At 54.8% G+C, this 18,771-nt stretch overlaps 1 protein-coding gene across 1 annotated transcript in view; it reads right to left on the reverse strand.

The window, feature by feature from the left end:
• The window catches only part of LMOD1 (leiomodin 1), a 35,207-nt gene extending 17,074 nt beyond the window's left edge, over nt 1-18,133 (reverse strand). The window contains exon 1 of the mRNA XM_070602378.1: nt 16,723-18,133. Coding sequence (XP_070458479.1) covers nt 16,723-16,983 — 261 coding nt within the window. The 5' untranslated portion in view covers nt 16,984-18,133. The remainder of the gene's footprint in view (nt 1-16,722) is intronic.
• Nucleotides 18,134-18,771: the final 638 nt, after the last annotated feature.

Consider the following 18,771-nt stretch of genomic DNA (forward strand, 5'->3'; position numbering starts at 1 on the left):
GAAGACGAGACAAATTCCACGGGCACTTCTGGGGCACAATTAGTAAGATCCAGAGAAGTGGGGAGTGAGAGGGAGAGTGGAAGATGACCCCGCGTTTCCAGTTGGGTTGATGGCGATGCCATATAGATGGTGATGCTGGTAACCATGACGAGGCATGCGGGGGGAGGGGAGGATAGGAACTGAGACGGTGAGTTGTTTGGGCCACCACAAAGTTTAAACGCCTAACGAGTTGGCGTGAATAAGGATCTGAGGCTCAGGAAAGAGATCTGGGCTTGAGATGTGGTGATGTGGCGTGGGGGTCTAAGGAACAATGAAGACCACGGGAGCAAACAGAGTGACTCTGGAAAAGCGAGTCCTCAGGAAGAGGAAGGGCTGTGAGGACCAGGAGCAGGGAAATTGCCACCTCACTTCATAAAATAAAACCCACACCCTCTGAGGTCAGCAAAACCACAACGAGCTACACTTCACGCCAACTAGGATGGCTATAACATAAAAGACAGACAATCATAAGTGTTGGCGAGGACATGGAGAAACTGGAACCCTCATACACTGCTGGTGGGAAGGTAAAATGGCACAGATGCTTTGAAAAACAGCCTGGCAGCTCCTCCAGAAGTTAAACACGCAGTTGCCACATGACCCAGCAATTCCACTCCGAGGTACATGCCCAAGAGAACTGAAAACGCGTCCACCAAAAACTTACACATGAACATTCACAGCAGCGTTATTCATGATAGCCGAAAAGCAGAAACAACCCAAATAGCCACCAGCTGCTGAACGGATAAACGAAATGTGGTGTGTCCGTGCAAAGGAATATTACTCAGCCCTAAAAAGAATGAAGTACATGCTACAACATGGATGAACCTTGAAAATGTGATGAGGGAAAGAAGCCAGACCTAAAAGACCACGTGACTGTGTGATCCCACGTATACGTCATGTCTGGAATAGGCAAATGCATAGAAACAGAAAGTGAATTCGGGGCTGCCAGGGGCTAAGGCTGGGGGCACTGGGGAGTAACAGCTAATGGGGGTGGGGTTTCTTTTTGGGGTGATGAGTTAATCTGGAATCAGGTAGTGGTGTTGCTTGTATAACTGTGAATATACTACGAAACCACTGAATTGCACACTTTAAAACAGTGAATCTGGGGGCTGGCCCCGTGGCACAGTGGTTAAGTTCACATGCTCCGCCTCAGCGGCCCAGGGTTCACAGGTTTGGATCCCGGGTACGGACCTACACCACTCATCAGCCATGCTGTGGCGGCACCCCACATACAAAGTAAGGGAAGACTGGCACAGATGTTAGCTCAGGGGTAATCTTCCTCAGCAAAAAACTAAATAAATAAAAGAGTGAATTTTATGATATGTGAATTATATCTCAATTAGAAAGAATTTAAGATAATTAAGAGATCCTAGACTTAATTACACAATGATAGAAGGGTTATAACAAACAAAATCTCACTTCACATACTGTCCTGATCTTCTCTTGCTTTAATTTCTAAAGAATAAAGATTAAATAAAGAACTGAAAATATAAAAAGATCAACAAAAAAACCCCAAAAACCTATATGCCAGAAACCATGGTTGGACACACCATGTTGTAGACCAGCTCTATCCCGTGGAAATACAATGCGAGCCATATATGTAACTTTATGTTTTTTTTTTAATGGAAGATTAGCCCTGAGCTAACTACTGCCAATCCTCCACTTTTTGCTGAGGAAGGCTGGCCCTGAGCTAACATCCATGCCCATCTTCCTCTACTTTATACGTGGGACGCCTGCCACAGCATGGCTTGCTAAGTGGTGCCATGTCTGCACCAGGGATCCGAACTGGCAAACCCCGGGCTGCTGAGAAGTGGAACGTGTGCACTTAACCGCTGCGCCACCGGGCCGGCCCCTATATATGTAACTTTAAATGTTCTAGTAGCCACATTAGAAAAAGTAAAAAGAAACTAAATTAATTATAAGAATTCATGTTTTGAACCTATACAAAATATTATTTCAGCATGTAATCTGTACAAAATTATTAATAAGATATTTACCTTCTTTCCTGCCTGCCAAGTCTTTGCAATCTGATGTGAATTTCGCACTTACGGCATTTTTCAGTTCAGACTGGCCACATTTCAAGTGCTCGAGAGCCCGTGTAGCCAGTGGTTACTATCCTGGACAGCACAGATCTAGAAGGATCGTCACTTCCCGTGGGGGCCAGTTTCATTTCCCTCTCTTTATCTGCATGAGTGATGAGCAATTAAAAACCCCTGAATCATACAGGGCTTGGGTGATTGGCTCCAGTGTCATTAGCAAGCGGCAGCCTGGAGAGAACACAGCTGCTGCCACACCAGGCTCGGGGAGAAGAGCCTCAAGGGAGAGGAGGCGATTCAAAGAGGAGGTGAGTGAGATGAGTGAGTCTCTGGGGTCTACAGTTAGGGAGGAGGGTGGTGAAGGGAGCCGGAGCACGAGGATCCTGCTGGTGGGAGAAGGAATCGCCCAGAGTGCCAGGGGTGCTTCCTGACAGCCATTCCCCAGGCTCTCTCGGAGGGCAGGGAGGAGCCAGGCCAGCGCCCTCCTCAGAGGGCAGAGGGCCTCCAAGGCGCCATGCCGGCGGGGACAGCCACCAGGACGGAGCGGCACCTCTCCTGGAAGTGGGCACGTGGGGGACGTTGCATAAATGCTGAATGAAAAAATGCATCTGCCGCTCAAGTGGAGGGCCAAACAGAAGGCCGGAGAGACAGATCTTTTTCTGTTAAGTTATGAGGTTTGTTGCAACTTGAAGTCGGAAGAAAGAGTTCAAGACCTTCCTCGGTCACCAGCGGGTGAAGTCTCTAAGTCTCGGTTTCTTCCTCTGTCAAGCAGGTTAAAGGCTGTCTGTCCTCGCTCCATCACAAGGCTGAGGGAGGAGCAAAGGAGACCACGTACAGGGAAGCCCACAAGGCTCAACCCAGACACGAGGCATTAGGCCCTATTTTTATGGTGCTGTGACGAGCTGGGGCATATGGAGTGATGTCCCAAGACAGTAACTCAGTGTTGCCTACAGGCTACTGGGCGTAAGATACTCTTCCTGTATTTTTCTTGACTTTGCCTCATAACCGGCATCATGTGGATCTGGCTATGGTACTTTCAAATGTCTTTGGGGCAGGGCCTTCTGAAAGCAGGAGGATGGACTAATTGACCTTCCCTTCTTGACATCCTCCCGACACCTGGAATTTTCCAAGGCTGGAGGCTGGATTCTCCTTGTAAGTAGTAATAACTCTTTCCTCCCAACAGGGACCAGGCACATCTTTGTGTCCACGGTGCACGCAAACAGACACAGTCCCCAGGGTCACAGTGAGACGGGGGTGAGGTTGGCCCTGCTGGGCAGATATTCCAACATCAGGAACTTGATCCTCTGAAAAATAACACGTGTGGCCTCGGTTTCCCCGGGCTGCGGAGTACGGGTCCTGGGGTGACCGTCAGTCCCTTCGTGTCCAGGGCCCAGAGAGTCTTTTCTCTCCTCTCGGCGTTCGGTTTCACCCGTCAGGCTGTGAGTCTCAGCTGGGGACAGCGTGCTAACTGGCCTATTTATCATCTTGTTTGGCTGGCTCCGTCTCTCCGGGAATGGGCGCCAAAGGCCAAGGGAAGGAGCCCGTGCCCTGCGGATCTGTTTGGGGCCTTGGAAAGTATATTTATTGGAAACGATTTAAATGTCCAAATATAGGCAAATGGCTCACCCCAGCCATACGATGGACTATGACAACACCCACCGAAAATGATGTTTAGGGAGCATTTTTAGTGACATGGGAAGATGACTATAATATAGTAGGAGAAAAAGGCAGGAAATAAAATCTATGTACCTTTGCGTGTGTGCATAAAATGACCTCAACCACAAAAGGAAAAAACGCATATTGAAGCACACACTCAATCTGACGATGGCTAATATCTTTAGCTAACAGGACAAAGAATTATTGGTCATCTTCTCTCTTTTCTCCCATGTTTTGTATATTGCCTAGAATGAGCCTTATTACACTATAATTATAAATTACTTTTTGAAGAAAGTACATCTAGAAATAGCCCCTCTGTGCTCTGTGTACCACCCCCTACTCCAGCCTTTACAGCAAGGATTACGGGCGCCGAGGGGAAACAGGAAGTCTCGCCAGTCTGAAAGATCCTTGACCTCTGGAACACTGGAGTCTTCAGTCCTCTGGGGTCGTTGTGAGGCATCTTCCTGGTGACTTAGAAATTACGTCGTGTTTTCAGTGCAGTAAAGGACCAGGGACAGACAGGCTCTCACTAAGTGGCATGTGGAAGAGATGCTGCGACTGCAGTCCGTGAGGGGATCCATCTTGGGGAAACTTGGAGTAAGCAAGATGGCGCCATGTCAGCCCTTGTCTCCTGGGAGTCCAGGAGCAAAAGCAAGGCCTTCACGCTCTGAGGCATCCACTGTACGTAATGAATTAATTTCCTTCCTCTGTATCGAGAATGGGACCAGTTATTTAGCATCCTAGGAGAACTGAGAGGGTCCCTGGATTTGTTTTCTGTCGGCCTGAATCCTCTGGCAGAACTCCGGCTGAGAAAAGCTGATTGTCACAAAGACCTGCCTCCAGCTCGGCTCCCCCGGTGCTCGGCTCACAACTCTGGCTCCAGCAGGGCAAGTCTGCGCCTACATGGCCACAGGACTGGCACATCCAGACCTTCCAGCCTCCCGAAGCGGGGGGCTCTGTGAGTAGGGGCAGCTCTCCTTTGAGGGAGCCAAAGGGACGGCTGCTCAGAGCAAGTTCTCTGGGGGGGGGGGGGGGGCATATTACTTTTTCTAGATCTACAGACAAAGCTGCCAGACTTCTCCAGACACTTAGGGAAGAATCGGATGATGGGAGCTGCAGGCCTCAGCTGGCTGTATACAGAGCAGATTATTAATATCCTCTTTAGGGTAGAACGGTGGCCCCAGAGGTCACTTGAACTTGATGGGGTCAGGCTGGGAGTCTCAGCCTGCAATCGCAGATCCCTAGAGAGCTGGGAGGGAGGAAAACAAGCAAAGGAAGAAGAAATGGAAGCAGCTGAAACTGAGTCCTGAGGCTCATCCAGTCCAGGACAAACTGAGGGGGACACAGCAGTGACGAACCCCTACGATTCAGATGCCGCCCTGTGGATTTGGGGACTGATTTAATTGGTTCCTTACAGAAATCAGAAAAAAACGAGGCACTGCCAAACCTCCCTTCATTTGAGGATCTGGACTCAAAATCATATTTTCAAATAGTCTCAGAAGGGTATAGATGAATCCGTAACTGGCGCAGAGCCCATCAAGGATGACAAGGATGGTGTTTGCAAACTATTCATCCTTTACTCATTCAGCAGACATTGACTGGGCCAGGCACTGTGCCCACTGCTGGGGACGAGGAGGTGAACTCGAGCCAGGCCTTGCACTCAGAAAGTTTGGGAAAAGCACAGAAACAGACAATGCCGAACAATGTGTTATACGTATGTGGTCCACGAAGTGATGGAAGCTGCAGACGGTGCTCTGTGGACACGGAGGGGAGCACACGACCCGGACCAGATGGGTGGGGGAAGCAGAAAGCTGGCACCTGAGCTGAGCGTTGGACGAGGACTAGGACCAGCCAGGCGCAGGGTGGGGTCAGCATCCCAGCTCGAGGCGATGCATGTGCTCCGGCCCAGAGGAAGCAGGAGGGGGCACGGCACCTTTGAGAAGCAGTGGTCGGGTCTGGCTGCAGCTCGGGGTGGAAGTCAAGGAGAGGGGTGCTAGCGGCTGGAGGCCACGCTGGACGCCAAGGGCCTTCTCGGCCGCGCTAAGGAGCGTGAATTTCAGCAGTTCAAGGCTTTTACACAGCATAGTGTCAAGATAGACACCGGCAGCTGTGGAGAGGATGGACCACGACGGGGCGAGGAGAGAGGCAGGGGATGAGTGAGGAGGCCGTGGCATCCTCTGAGTTGCTATGTGACGTGGGTGACAGGAGAAGTGACGAGAGGAGGCCCAGAGTCAAGAGAGGTCGCAGAGTTCCCATCACCGGGACGGTCACCAGGAGAGCCTGGAGGCCCTGGGAGAGGGGTTGGAGCAGGATGAGTGCCAGTTCCCACCCAGGTACGCTTCTGTTTACCCACGTGGAGAAGGGCAGGCTTGGGGTGGGGTGGCGCGGGGTGACAGGGATTCATTTATTTTTAGACTCATCGAATCTGAGACTCTTGAAGAGTCCAAGAGGCAAGTGAATGTTCTAGAACTCAAAATAGAGACCTAGGCCAGAGATAGAGAGAGAGCCTAGGGGCGGCAGCCGAGTCGCCGGGCTTCGAGGAGGGCGCCCACAAGGACCGCAGGGGAAGGGCAGAGCCTGACAAAGCACCGCGCTGGGCGTTAGAGGGAGAGCTGCTCTGAGGGCGGATGGGCAGGGATGGCGCGAGAGAGGAGAAGATAACCAGGCGAATGTGGGGCCTGGTGCCGAGGGACGTGGTTTAAGAATGAGAGAGGGGTCCAGTACCATAAAATGAACAAACAGGATGAAGACTAAAAAGTGCCCTCTGGATAGAGCAACCAGGAGGCCCTCGGAGACGGGGCTGACACGAGTGCAGCAGCAGACACCTGCGGGGTGACAGGGAGTGTAGGCACTGTCTCCTGCATACTGGCTATGACGGAAAGGAGAGGAGGAGGGAAGCAGTGGAAAGGAATGTTGAAGGGGAGAGAGAGAGGAAAGCCTGCCTATGTGGATGCTTACAAGTTTTCAGGTAGCAGCAGAAGAATTTGAAGGTATTCTCATCCAATGGCCTCAAGTTTCTCAGTGAAACGTGACACGAGGTCATCTGCCGCGGGAGAGAAGAGAGGCGTTGGGACAGGAGGGTTTACAGAGAGGCTCATGTTTGGAATAAAAGAGGGACACAGAGAGGTTTTCTGGGCAGACCGCAGGGCTGGGCTGAGGTTATAGGGTTTTAATCCCTAGCAGCACCAACATCTACAGCTGTGCCATCATCTCCTGGTCTGAGCAGCAGCTGGGGAGCAGAGTACATAAGCCCAATGGTCACTGTCATCCCGGCTGGGGGTGACGAAAGGTTGGGGGCCAAGCAGGAGAACTGAGGATCATGTTGGGAATGACCAAAGTGAGATATCAGCCAAACAGGAAGATGAGTAAAGCCGGAAAGGGCCTCAAAATGGAGACGTCTGTCCATGTTGGGAGTAAGGAAGGCTAAGAGGGGAGGCCATGAGTGGGACACGCCTTGAAGCCGCCATCTTTGGGAGAGTGGAGTCCTGGGCAGAGGATCTGAGTGGGGTTTCATGAAACTTCCAAATCCTAGGAGAGAGATTCAGGAGACCACAGGCAGGACGGGTTCAAAGGACAGGACGGCATTCTCCTTGCTTTCCAAATGGACTCCATTAGAAATGATGGCGATGGCAGTCACCCAATGAAATGCCTACTGCTTGCAAATCAACTCTCAGACCTTCTTCAAACTTTGTACTCGATTCTCACGGACACTCTCCACATTGGGTGTCATCACCTCGACTTACAGGTGCAGAAACCAACAGTTCATTACACGTCTCCCGTGACCCAGCAATCTCAGTCCTAGGGACATACTCAACGGAAATGCTGTCACAAGCACACCAAAAAGTGGACACCAATGTTCAGAGCAGCGCTGATTGTAACAGCCCCACACTGGAAACAACCCAAGTGTCCATTAACCATGAGATGGGTCAATAAGTATGGCATATTCACACAACGAAATACTATATAATAGTGAAAGGTGAAGGAAAATGCTACAGACCACACCACGGTGGAATCTCACAAACATGAATTTGAGTGAAAGAAGCCAGATACAAAAGAACACACACCGCGCGATGCTCCACGTGTAAAATCTAGACACAGGCAAGAGTGCCCCGCGGGTTGAAGTCGGGAGAGGGCTTGCCCGTGGGAGGAGAGAGGGAGTGGAGATGCAGAGGAAGCTGGGGGCGGGGCTGCGGTGCTGCCACGTTCTAGCTCTGGTTCACTTCGTGAGAATACATGAAACTCGACATTTGTGTTTTGCGCGCTTTTCTGTATGTAATTTATATTTCAGTAAAACATATCCATATGAGAAAAACTCCATTATTATCAAGTGTGGTGTGTGGCCTCGGGGACAGAAGATGGATGCACCGGAGGTGAAAACCTTCAACATTCCTTGAAGCAGCTGTGGCAGTCATCTGCTGACTGTTCACAGGCCAGACTTCAGATCTGGAAGGGTTTTTGTGTTTTCTCTACCTCACCCAGGGAGCACTGGGCATTTTTCTGGTGACCTGAAGCTTAACCTCTGACAATTGTCACAGCCTCTTAAATTTCTCGCCCCTTCGATTCAGCCTATACGTGGCTGTCAGTGTTGTCTTCCCAGAGCAGCACATGTCAACACATAAGTCACTAGCTCCATCTTCCCCTCACCATATGTACCCACCCGATGGGCATCCTTGCCCGTCTCCGCTGCCCTCCCTCCCAACACTGGAGGCCATCACTTGCTGCTAAGGCTGACCCCTCAACTCCAGGGCATTCCATCCCTTCTTGCCTCCCTTCCCAGTGTGGCCAACGCTTCCCTCTACTGAACTATCCCTATTAGCATATAAACATGCTACCATATCCGTCTTACAAAGCCCTCCCTGGATTCCATGTTCACCTCCCGCTGCCACACTATTTCTTTGCTTCCCAGGAGAATAAAACAGACAAAAAAGAGACTGGTCTCCACTCTCTATCTCAACCTGTGTCCGCCACTCTCTCTTGAGTCCCCTCTTCATGACAGTGAGCTTATTCTTGACAAGGCCCCAATGGCTTCCATCTTTCTAGTTACTACCGCTGACTCTCTGTTCTCTCACTAAACTTCTCAGCAAGAACGGCTGCGGTGGGCACTCCCTCCTCCTTTGAATCCCTTCCCACTTGCTTTTGGGAAGACACTCTGGGTCTCCATCTCTGCCCTCGGCTCCTTCTCTTCCTGAAGGTTGCGGGAATGGAGGGCTTGGTCCTTGGTCCTCTGCTCTTCTCCATCCACGTTCACTCCCCAGGAGATCTCTTCCAGGCTCACAGCTTTAAATACCACCCACGTACTGATGGCTCCTGAATTTAATCTCCAGCCCCACCTCCCCACCGAGTGCCAGGCTCGTTCATCCCGTCAGCCCAACAATTCCTCCTGGGGCCTAAGAAGTACAAGGAGCTGCACTTGCCCAAATCAGAATTCTTCGTCTCCTCAAAACCTCTTCTCCTGCGTCCTGTCTCAGTCAATGGCATGCAGTTCGCGCAACAGCTCCGACAGGACTGGCCACCCCCAGTCCTCTTTCCCCCAATACTTCAGCCAGTCCTGCCTGTGCTACCTTTAAAGAATGTCCTGACTCTGACCACTTCTCCTCAAACCATCCCTGAGCTCTTGCCTGAGCTACAGGGACACCCTTCTAATTGTCTCCCTTCTCCTCCAGCCTTACCCCCTACCGTCTGTTCATTTTAAAGCCGGCAGAGGATCGATCCCTTGAAAAACGAATCAGATCATATCTCCGCCCTGCTGGAAACCCTCCAATGATGTCTCACCACCCCCAGAACAGCGATGATCCACACTCCCTCTGCTGCCCCCGAGGGCCCTGCATTGTCTGAACCCTGCTTGCGGCTGGGCCTGCTCTGCTCCGCCTGCCCCGCGCTCAGCGCTCACCGCGCTCCGGTTACATCGGCCTGGCCTGGCCTCTGACATCCTACACCTGCTCCCACCTCAGGCCTTTGTGTTAGCTCTGGCTGCTGCTTGAAAAGCTCTCTCTCCAGGCCTTCCCGAGGCTCCTTCGGTCCCCTCCAGGCTCTGCTCCAATGCCAGCTCTCTGGGGCGTCCTCCCTGAGTGCCTTGTAGGAAATTGTCCCCTGCCAATAAGGTCGGTCACATATCCTCTCCTGAAACCACATTCTTCTCTATAACGTAGGGATGTTACGTGTTACACGTGTGTGTTCTGTACGTGATCTATAGATGGATGTACATGCATGGTCTTTCTCACCTGTTAGATATAAACTCCATGAGGGCCAGCACCCGTCTGTGTGATTCACTACCCTACCCAGTGGTTAACAAAGGCCCAACACAACAGGAACTCACAAAATAGCTGGAGAATTAACGACTTAAGGAGTCCTCCTCCCTCCTTGAAAACCCAACTATGATGCATGAATCCCGCCCAAAAAAGAATGAGGAGAAGGGAGCGTGAAAGGACAGGCATGAAAGGAAGGGAGGAAACCGAAGGTGCCGGCCCTCTGGAGCAGGTTTCCAGCCCAGCGCTCTGGGAGGTGCGTTATCTGCATGATTTTCCTTCAGCCTCACAGCTCTCCTATGACTCAGTGCTGTTTCCATCTTACAGATGGGGGAACTCGGGCTCAGAGGCAGAGGGGTCACGGAGCCGGCGGTGGGCAGGGCGGGAGCTGCGTCAGGCCCAGCTGGCCTCTGGAGACTCAGTTCTAAGCACCGGACCCCACACAGACCGCGCCCAGAGCCTCCTGCAAGCTCTGCCCCCGGGAGGTTCCTCATTTCCCCAGTGGGCCTCAGGGCGAAGGAAGGGTGACAGGGAAGCAAGGGTGATGAAGTGACACCCCTGAGGGAGCCCGGGGTCCTCAGGAGAGACAGCAGGCGCGGGGATGATGGTTGGGGACTGGGGAGCAGGGGCCCCTTCTATTCCTGGCTGTTTACAAACAGCGTCCTGACGGCCCGCCTCATCCCTTCCGCAGCCGACCCCAGAGACACTTGAAGCAGCCTCGGCTTGTCTGAGTCACAGAAGGCCGCACACAGAGATTTCTCCCATCCCAAAGCCTCCCCCAGTCTCCCTTTACCCCGCTGGGTGGAAAGCGTGGGCCCTGGAGCCTGGGGCACAAAATAAATTAGGCAGCGGCTCAGAGAACCCAGGCGGCGGGGCAATCACCCGTGCGCCCTCCTCCTTGGTCAGCTCCCTGCCCACTCCTGCGCCCCTCCTGTCATCCCCTCACTCCCACCGGCAGGATTCTGTTTTAACCTCATGAGGCATAAAGAACCAGAAAAGGTTGATCTGGCACGTAGGCGGGTGTGAAGTCTGACGACTCGAGGGCCAGGAGACGGAGGCCTCTCAGGATGTGCCAACACTCCCAGCTCCTTATCCACTGGATCCTGGCCCCTGGATCCACTGGATCGAAGCCAGTGTTGCTGATCCCCTCGACGGAGGAGTAACTGAGCCTCAAGAAGCCATGTTGAGAGGTGGTACTGATAACGCATTCGGCACCAGAAGGTATCGATACAGTTGACGTCCCTCCTTCTTTGCGTAACTTACTCAAGTTCACCGGCTCCACAAGGCGCAGAGCAGGAAGCTGCCCTATCCAGTTCCAAACACCCACGGGCTTTCATGCTGACAGGCGCTTGAGGGGCACTGACACTCTGAACCCAGAATCCTCTTCTTTGCTGGCTGTGCCAAAAGAGATCCAATGAAAAGAGCACAGCCGGGGCTGGAAAGGCCTGTGTGCTGTGGTCCAGGACAGTCCTGCTTATCTGACTCGGGGGGCATTCAAATTTCAACCTCTCTTCCCCTGAGTGTGCATGTGCGTGTGTGTGTGCCTGTGCGTGTGTGCACACGTGTGCACACGTGCATGGAGACCTTCCATCTCCAAGGACGCTGCTCTCAAGTCCTCTGTCCTTGTCCCTCTCCCAGCGCCCTTCGTCCAGCCCTGCACGCTCCATCCTGGGTGCCGTGTGCTGACACCGTGGGACACAGATGCTGCAGAGATGCTCAGGTAGAGAGAGAGGCTGAGGGAGGGCACACAGGTAGACGGGGGCTTTGTCCCCACCCTGAGGGTCTGCTCAGAGGTGCCTCTTCCTGCCTCAGCCTGGGGATCCTGACCTCCCGTTGGTCAGTGGGACTCATACACGCCTCCGACCACCTACATCCCCCCTCACTGCTGAGCCATTTCATTTCCCCAAGTCCTCCTCGGTCCTGTCCATCTGTCCTGCCTCCCTCTCCGGCCAAGCCCTACCCTGCTGTTGTGATAAGGAGAAGGTACGTGCCTGGGGCCGCGCTGAGGGTGGGAGCAGGTGCCGACGCTGCACTGCTTAGAGCTCGTGGAGTTAAGTATTCTATAGGTCCAGAGGGAAACTTATAATGTACGGGGAAGAGCAATACTTAAGACAGACGCCTGTGGCACCCACCACCTGGGAGGCAGCTCTCAACGTCCGGGAGAGACGTTAAACTTGTGGAGCCCTCGCTGGGTGCCTGCTTCTGCTTCTGGGGTCTCCAGACCCCGTCTCCGCCCTAGGCTCCAGGGCTATTTTGGGTGTGCACCAGTCAGGGGTAATCTCCTTAAGCTAGGAGCGTGCTGCCCAGCACACTCCCAAGAGGCCTGGCCTTCTCAGGGTCAATGCTGCCGGCCGGGCCCCCACATCCCCATCCCCATGGCTGCCAGGCTCCCACGGACACTGGGCTGAGATGGGGCCCACCCAGCTAGCGCCTGGAGGGGAAGGTCAGGAGGCTGGGACCCAGCAGACACCGGCCAGTGGGGCGCTGTGGTGAGCTTCTCTAGTTTACCCAGGGGAGGACCGAAAAGAGCCTCCACCAGCCCAGCACAGCTGCCCAGCTCCTGGCGGGGCATCAGTGCTAATCCGGCCCCGGGACGGCCAGGGAGCAGCCGGGGGAGGCAGGTTGGAGAGTCTCTACCCCACTTGGGAAGGAAAGAGAATGCAAGCAGTGACCTGCTGGGATCCGGTTCCCGACACCCGAGCCAGGGACAAGGTTTCACTGGCCCACTGGCCGCACACCTGCCCAGGGACTCTGTCTCCCACAAGGTGGAGGGAGAGTTCCCGTGAGGACGAGGACCGGGAGGAACCCACTGGCTGAGAGGTCGGCCCCCTTAAAGGGAGGGAGGGAAGCCGGGGGTTGGCTCTGCCCAGGCCTACCTCCTGCCTCGCCCAGACCCCTGTAACATCCATTCAACAAGCAGAGGGAGGCCACTGCGTGCCAGGCCCTGGAGAATCACCCACACTGGTGAGGAGAGAGACGAGACAGATGTGACGACCACATGATGTCAGGACGGGGTTGGAGTGCTCAGATCCGACGTGGACCCTCACCCTGCCCGGCGTCCAGGAAGACTGCCTGGAGGAAATGACGCCTGAGACCCCAAGGACAAATAGGAGTTGACCTGGAAGACACGTGCGGGGGGGAGCGGAGAGGGGGGATATTCACGGAAGAGGCGGGAAACCGTTCCAGGAGATCCCTGGGGCATCCTGTCCAGTGAGGGAGAAGCTGTCCCCAGGCCGTGCCACGGTGTCCACCCAGCCAGCATGATGGCCAGAGTGTCAATCTTGGGGCTCCCCCTCCCCAGGAAGAGCCAGAGCTGAAGACCCACACCAGGCCCGCCTTCCACTCTTGGTTTCTATTTAAAAAAAAAATCCAACTAAGTTTATCATGGAAAATTTCAAACTTACATACAAAGTAGAGAGAATAGTAGAATGAACAGCCCTGCGGAGCCATCACCCAGCTTCAACGGTTATCAACTCGTGGACAGTCTCGCTCCCTCTGCCCTCCCCAGCCCTTTGCCCTCATTTTAAAGCAAATTCCCTAATCCTATCAGCTTTTTCCATAAATACTTCAGAACTCACGTGTGAAAGGTAAGGATCCTTTGAAAAGCATATCCACAACACCACTGTCCCACCTCAGAGGAATTAACAACTCCTGATACCATCAGTACCCAGCCAGGATCACCGTCCCGAACAGCCCACACTCCTGTTAACAGTGTTCACCCCTAGTGTGCACCCGGTCCCTAGTTGTGGGGCCCGGGGATGAGCATCCAGCTGCCGCTCCATGACGGCAGTTGAATCTGTGACCTCTGCTCCGTGACACCTCTGCGGTGTTCTGTAGGTCTGTGTCTTGTAACCCTATTAGATCCTAACTTCTTCAGGGCAGGACTGGCATGAACTGCCCTTTTCAGACCTGCTGTGCCAGACAGGAGGGAGCACAATCCTCACAGCCAGGCAGGCTACTTATTAGCTGTGTGACCTTGGGGCACCTATTCAATCTCTCTGAGCCTCAACTCCCTGATTGGCACAATGGGGATAAAATACCTCTCTCCCAAGAACAGTGAGGCAGAAATACAAGGCTGAGCACATGGAAAGTTCTCGGAAAGGCCCATGTTGCTGCGCTTCTCAAGTCAAGAGAAAAAGGCTCACAGTGACTCTGTTTTGACGATTTCCAGTCCCTCACATGTGCGGAAGGCGCCATCAGAGACGGCTGCAGGCAGACCAGTGGCCCAGGGCCCCACCTGCTGCTCTGTATCCGTGACATCCATGCCCCGCCCCCGGCATCCAGGGCTGGCTTGTTTACGCCGGGCACTAACGGACACACGGGCTTGGCTGGCCCGGCCCCTGGGGACTGAGGGGGTGGACAGAGATTTGCTTCCTGCTCACTTCACCAACCTCCAAGTTCCTCCACCCAAACGAAGCAACGATTTCACGGCTGCCACTTCCTGAGCGTGCGTGAGCACGGGGCTCTGTGCTACCAGCCGCACTCGATTACCCTTCCACCCTTGGAGGTGGGTGCTGCTGTCCTCACTGTGTAGACAGCAAACCGAGACTCTGGTGACTTGTGAGCTAGTTACACAGACAGGAGAGATGCTGGTCCTCACACCAGGCTTTTCTGATATTTCATCCAAGTTCGTCACCACACGCTCACGATTTTGCTAAGGGTGCTAAAGAAGCCACTTTTTAGGGTTCATTCCCATTGGCCCACATTTACACGGATGACTTCCGCCCATGGTGCAGGGTGCGCCCTGAACTCCAGCCAGGACCTTCCCGGCATGTGCCTTGGTCTGGGTGGGAGAGAGTGAGTGGCCTGAGACACCCATCCCCACGGGGGACAATGGCCCTGGAGGGGTCTCGTTATACCGAGGGCGTGGCCTGTGCCAGCGTGCACACCCCATCCACCCCCTCCATTCCCCGACTCGGGCTGTTTGCAGAAACCAGCGTGTGCCGGCGGGGCCGAGGGTGGTGGGGCCGGGAGCAGAGGTGCGCCCTGGGATGAGCTGGCTGAGCAAGAAGGTTTGTGAGGATGAAGTTTCCAGCAGCATGAGAGCCCCTCACACTCTCTGTGGCCTAAACATCTTGCCTCAGGGTTCAGAGGGTTCTGTGTTTGCCTTCAGCCTCAGGAGTATCTTTCTGGGCACAGAAGTTGCCAAGGGCACAGATCCTGGGGCTGGGAGCGAGGGGGAGGTGAGCTGACTCCGGAGTAAAAGTTTGGGGTCCATGGGGGCATCTGCAGAGTGGCCCAAGCCTGGGGGGCATCTCCCGCTGTTTCCTGACAGCCGTCCTGAGGGACCAGGCCCTCGCGGTGAGTCCCTATTACCTGCTCCTTTGTTCCGTAACCGTGTCAGTATTTATGCATCATTTTCAGAGCAGCCTCAGAGTGAACCTTGCCCACAGGACGAGATGTTTCTGAGCCTGCCGGCTCCCCTCACTCTCCCAGCTCCAGGCGAAGCCTTAAACAAGGGCCTGGGGGCAGGGACTCCAGAGCTCCAGCCCCCACCTCACTCTGCCCCTTCCCCTCCTCCTGCTGCTCTCCCATCGCCCCCTCCAGGAGCCACGGCGCATCCACAGTCGTGCTCTGTGACCTGTGTCCGACACAACCCCATACCCAGCCAGACCGAAACTCACAGAAGTTTCAGCTGAAAACACTGCCGTTGCCATTTCCTCTGTGTCCTTTGAAGCTCTGGGCCTCAGTTTCCACAGGAGGAAAACAAAGCACAAGAACAGAGACCACGCTTTTTCTCGCAAGGACTCACAAGTGATGGACAACGTACAAGAGACGTGGCCAGTATGAGCGGAGTAGAAGGGAGGTGGTGCGAAGAGTGAGAAGAGTTTGCCACCAAACACTATTTACCGCGGACAAAGCCTGTTACAGGGTCCCCCTCGGGGGAGGCCAGGCTAGCCTGTCCCGAGAAATCTCGCATACGACACACCGGGCGAACGGAGACCTGCTCCGCGTCAGCCCAGGAAACAGAAAGCAGGTTTGCTGAAGCCCATCCTAGCTGTGGGCAGATGCTCCCCAAACGGCCAGCCCTGCCGCTCCTCGGCCCCCTCCTGGTGGCAAAACCCTGTTGGGACAGATCCGCGTCTCCCAGCAAAGGGCCTGGCCGGCTTGTCAGAGGGCTGACTGCCAAAAGGAGGGGACGCTCCCGCAAGAGGCTCCTCCAGAAAGTGCAGCCCTCGCCTCCCCTGGGAATGAATCCGGCGCTCCCAGGTTAGGACACACTTTCAGCCCCATAGACCCCTGGCCCGGTTCCATGGCCTCAGAGAGCCCCTCTGCCCCTGAGCCTCTTAAGTGGTCCAAGTGCCAGGAGATGCCAGAGGACCTAAAAATGCGTGGTTCTCCCCCGAGGAGGGCCTCGCTTTCTCTTCCTGGGTGGCTGGCAAGAGATGGCAAGCATCACTTTATCCTTCCGCCCCTCCCCACAGCAGGATGGGATGGATGTGAAGGAGAAAAAACAGGTGCTGGGGGACCGGGAGGGAGTCAACTTGACCATGAACACTTCAAGGGCACTCTCGGCTCCCATCCCACCGGCAGCCCTATTTGGTTCTGTGGGACGTCGAGTTCCCCCAACACAGCTGGCATCTGCCTTATAAAACAGAAGTCAGGGTGAGAGGTCCACCCTGCCAGCGCGGGGGATGACAGGGCTCTGAAGCATTACATACTCTCCCACAAGAACATTTCCTCTAAGGACAGAAGCATCCCAGCCGTGGAGTCGGGGTCCCCCTCCCTCCGGCACTGCGGTGACTCACATCCATGGACGTCTCCCTCTGAATCAGTTTCTTGGTCTCCTTTTCACAGAAGTTGAGCATGGCTTCCCGGTTGTACGCGCCCGTGGACTGTTTCTCCGTCTGGTTTCTCTGCAGCAGCCCCACGGGGATGCTCCCGTCTGGATCCACCACGTCCAGCTCCTTCTCCAACTCCTCCATCTCCTCCGGAGACAGGGTGGACAGCAGGCTGTCGATATCGGGGTCTTCGCTCACCTGCCGGCGATACTTGGCTACCTTCGACATCTTGGCAGAGTGGGCTGCGGCTCTTGCTGCGGGCGATGCAGGTCCTGGCGGGCCGGGAGCAGACGGTGAGCTGGTCTGGATGGAGCAGAGTGCGGTTCAGGAGCAGACCCCCCGCTGGCTGAGGACCGCAGCTCCCGGCCCCGCCTGCCACGGGTGCTCAAGTGTAAACTGGGAGCCCAGGGCCAGCGGACCCTGGCTGGTCTGACCAGCGGCCAATAAGACGGGACAGCCGCCCGGGCCTAGAAGGGAGAAGCCAATCCCCAAGCAGGGGGCGGGCCGGGCTCGTTGTCAGAGCTGTTTGAAACTTGAGGACATTCCAGGGAATCTTGGAGCGCTGTGTGACCAAATTTAGTACAGAGCATTTAGCCTTTTAAAGACAAGGGGGCCACGCAATGAGAAAAAGATACAAAAATGCAGAGGCTGGCAGAGGCAGATCGGAGCCACAGACAGCCAGCAGAGTAGGGACCGGGCCACGGGGCCTCGTGAACAGCCAGCCCCGGCGTGCCCTGCCCAGGCACGTATGCGACTTCTCCCCCACCCCGGGGTGAGGTCGTGTGGCCAGTGTGTGGTCCATGCCTCCTTTCTACTCTATTTGGTAATGTGCTGTGGACTCCCAGTTGTTTACAAGCCCAGGGAAGACACTGGATTCAAGATGCTCCCACCCACCCCACCCATCCCTTCTCTTCTGCCAAGGAGAACCTGAGAGCTGAGCATCAGAGGCCCCAGGCTCCTTGGGCCACTTCTTGAGAAAGAGAGAGAGGGGGAAAATAAATCCTCACTTTGTACCCAGACTGAAACCTGGCAGGCCGTTTGGGGAAGAAAGTAAGATCCGTAGGAGCCAGGAAACTCTTAAAGTCTGTCAATTCCCGTGAAGCGCCAAGGCCCCTGGGAAGAGGGGTCAAACCTCCCTCGTTCTCTCTGCTTCTTCCTCTGCGGGGGACCTCTGTAGACAGGCCTCCTTCAGGATCACCGAGGAGGAGCCCAGGCAGCCACCCCTCGGATAAACCCAGAGCACAATCCATGTGTCTTCAGGGAGCTGGAACCCCAGGCTGCGGGGAGGGCTACGGCGGCAGCAGGTCTGGCGTGTCTCAGAGCAGGGCTTTCCATGGCTCATCCATCACACCGCCCTGCACAGGCCACAGAGACATTCAATCTCCCGGCCCCTCCCTCCGGCCACAAAATCCCTTCTAGAAGCTCTGGTGTCACCCATCGGGGTAGGTGCTTCGATCTTTCCTGGCGTCTTTCCATCCTAAGCCGGAGAGAGACAGTCACTTGATCAGCACTTGCTGAGTCCAGGGATCATCTGGGACAAAAACTTGGCCCTGCATTTCACGCCCACTAGTCCAGCTTTGGGTTAAGGCAGGAGGGGAGGCGTGCTGCCTGGCGGGAACGGGAGTGCAGAGGGGAGGCAGGTTGGCCTGAGAGGAAGGGCTTAGAGGGTCCTGGGGTCGTCATTCCCACGGGGCAGAGGGCAGGCTGGCGGTGAGTAGTGAGCACGACTTTATTGAGCGCTCGCTGGGGTCAGGCGCTGTTCCGGAGCAAGAGGTGGAACCAAGATACAGAATCAGCCGGCCCTGCCTCCTGGAACTTACGTTCTATCTGAAGGAAGACGGGTAGCAAACAGACAATTCCAAATAACTCACTAAGAAAGTAAAGGTCTACAAAATGCCTCAGAAGGGAAGCACAGGGCGAGGGGAGGAGGACGGAAGGTGGTCTCATGGCTGGCACCAGGACTCAGGTCCGGGGGCTGCCACATGCTGCCCACACCACCCTTGGCCAGTTACCCTA

The sequence above is a fragment of the Equus przewalskii genome, chromosome 31 (assembly GCF_037783145.1).
Source record: "Equus przewalskii isolate Varuska chromosome 31, EquPr2, whole genome shotgun sequence".
Taxonomy (NCBI): Eukaryota; Metazoa; Chordata; class Mammalia; order Perissodactyla; family Equidae; genus Equus; species Equus przewalskii.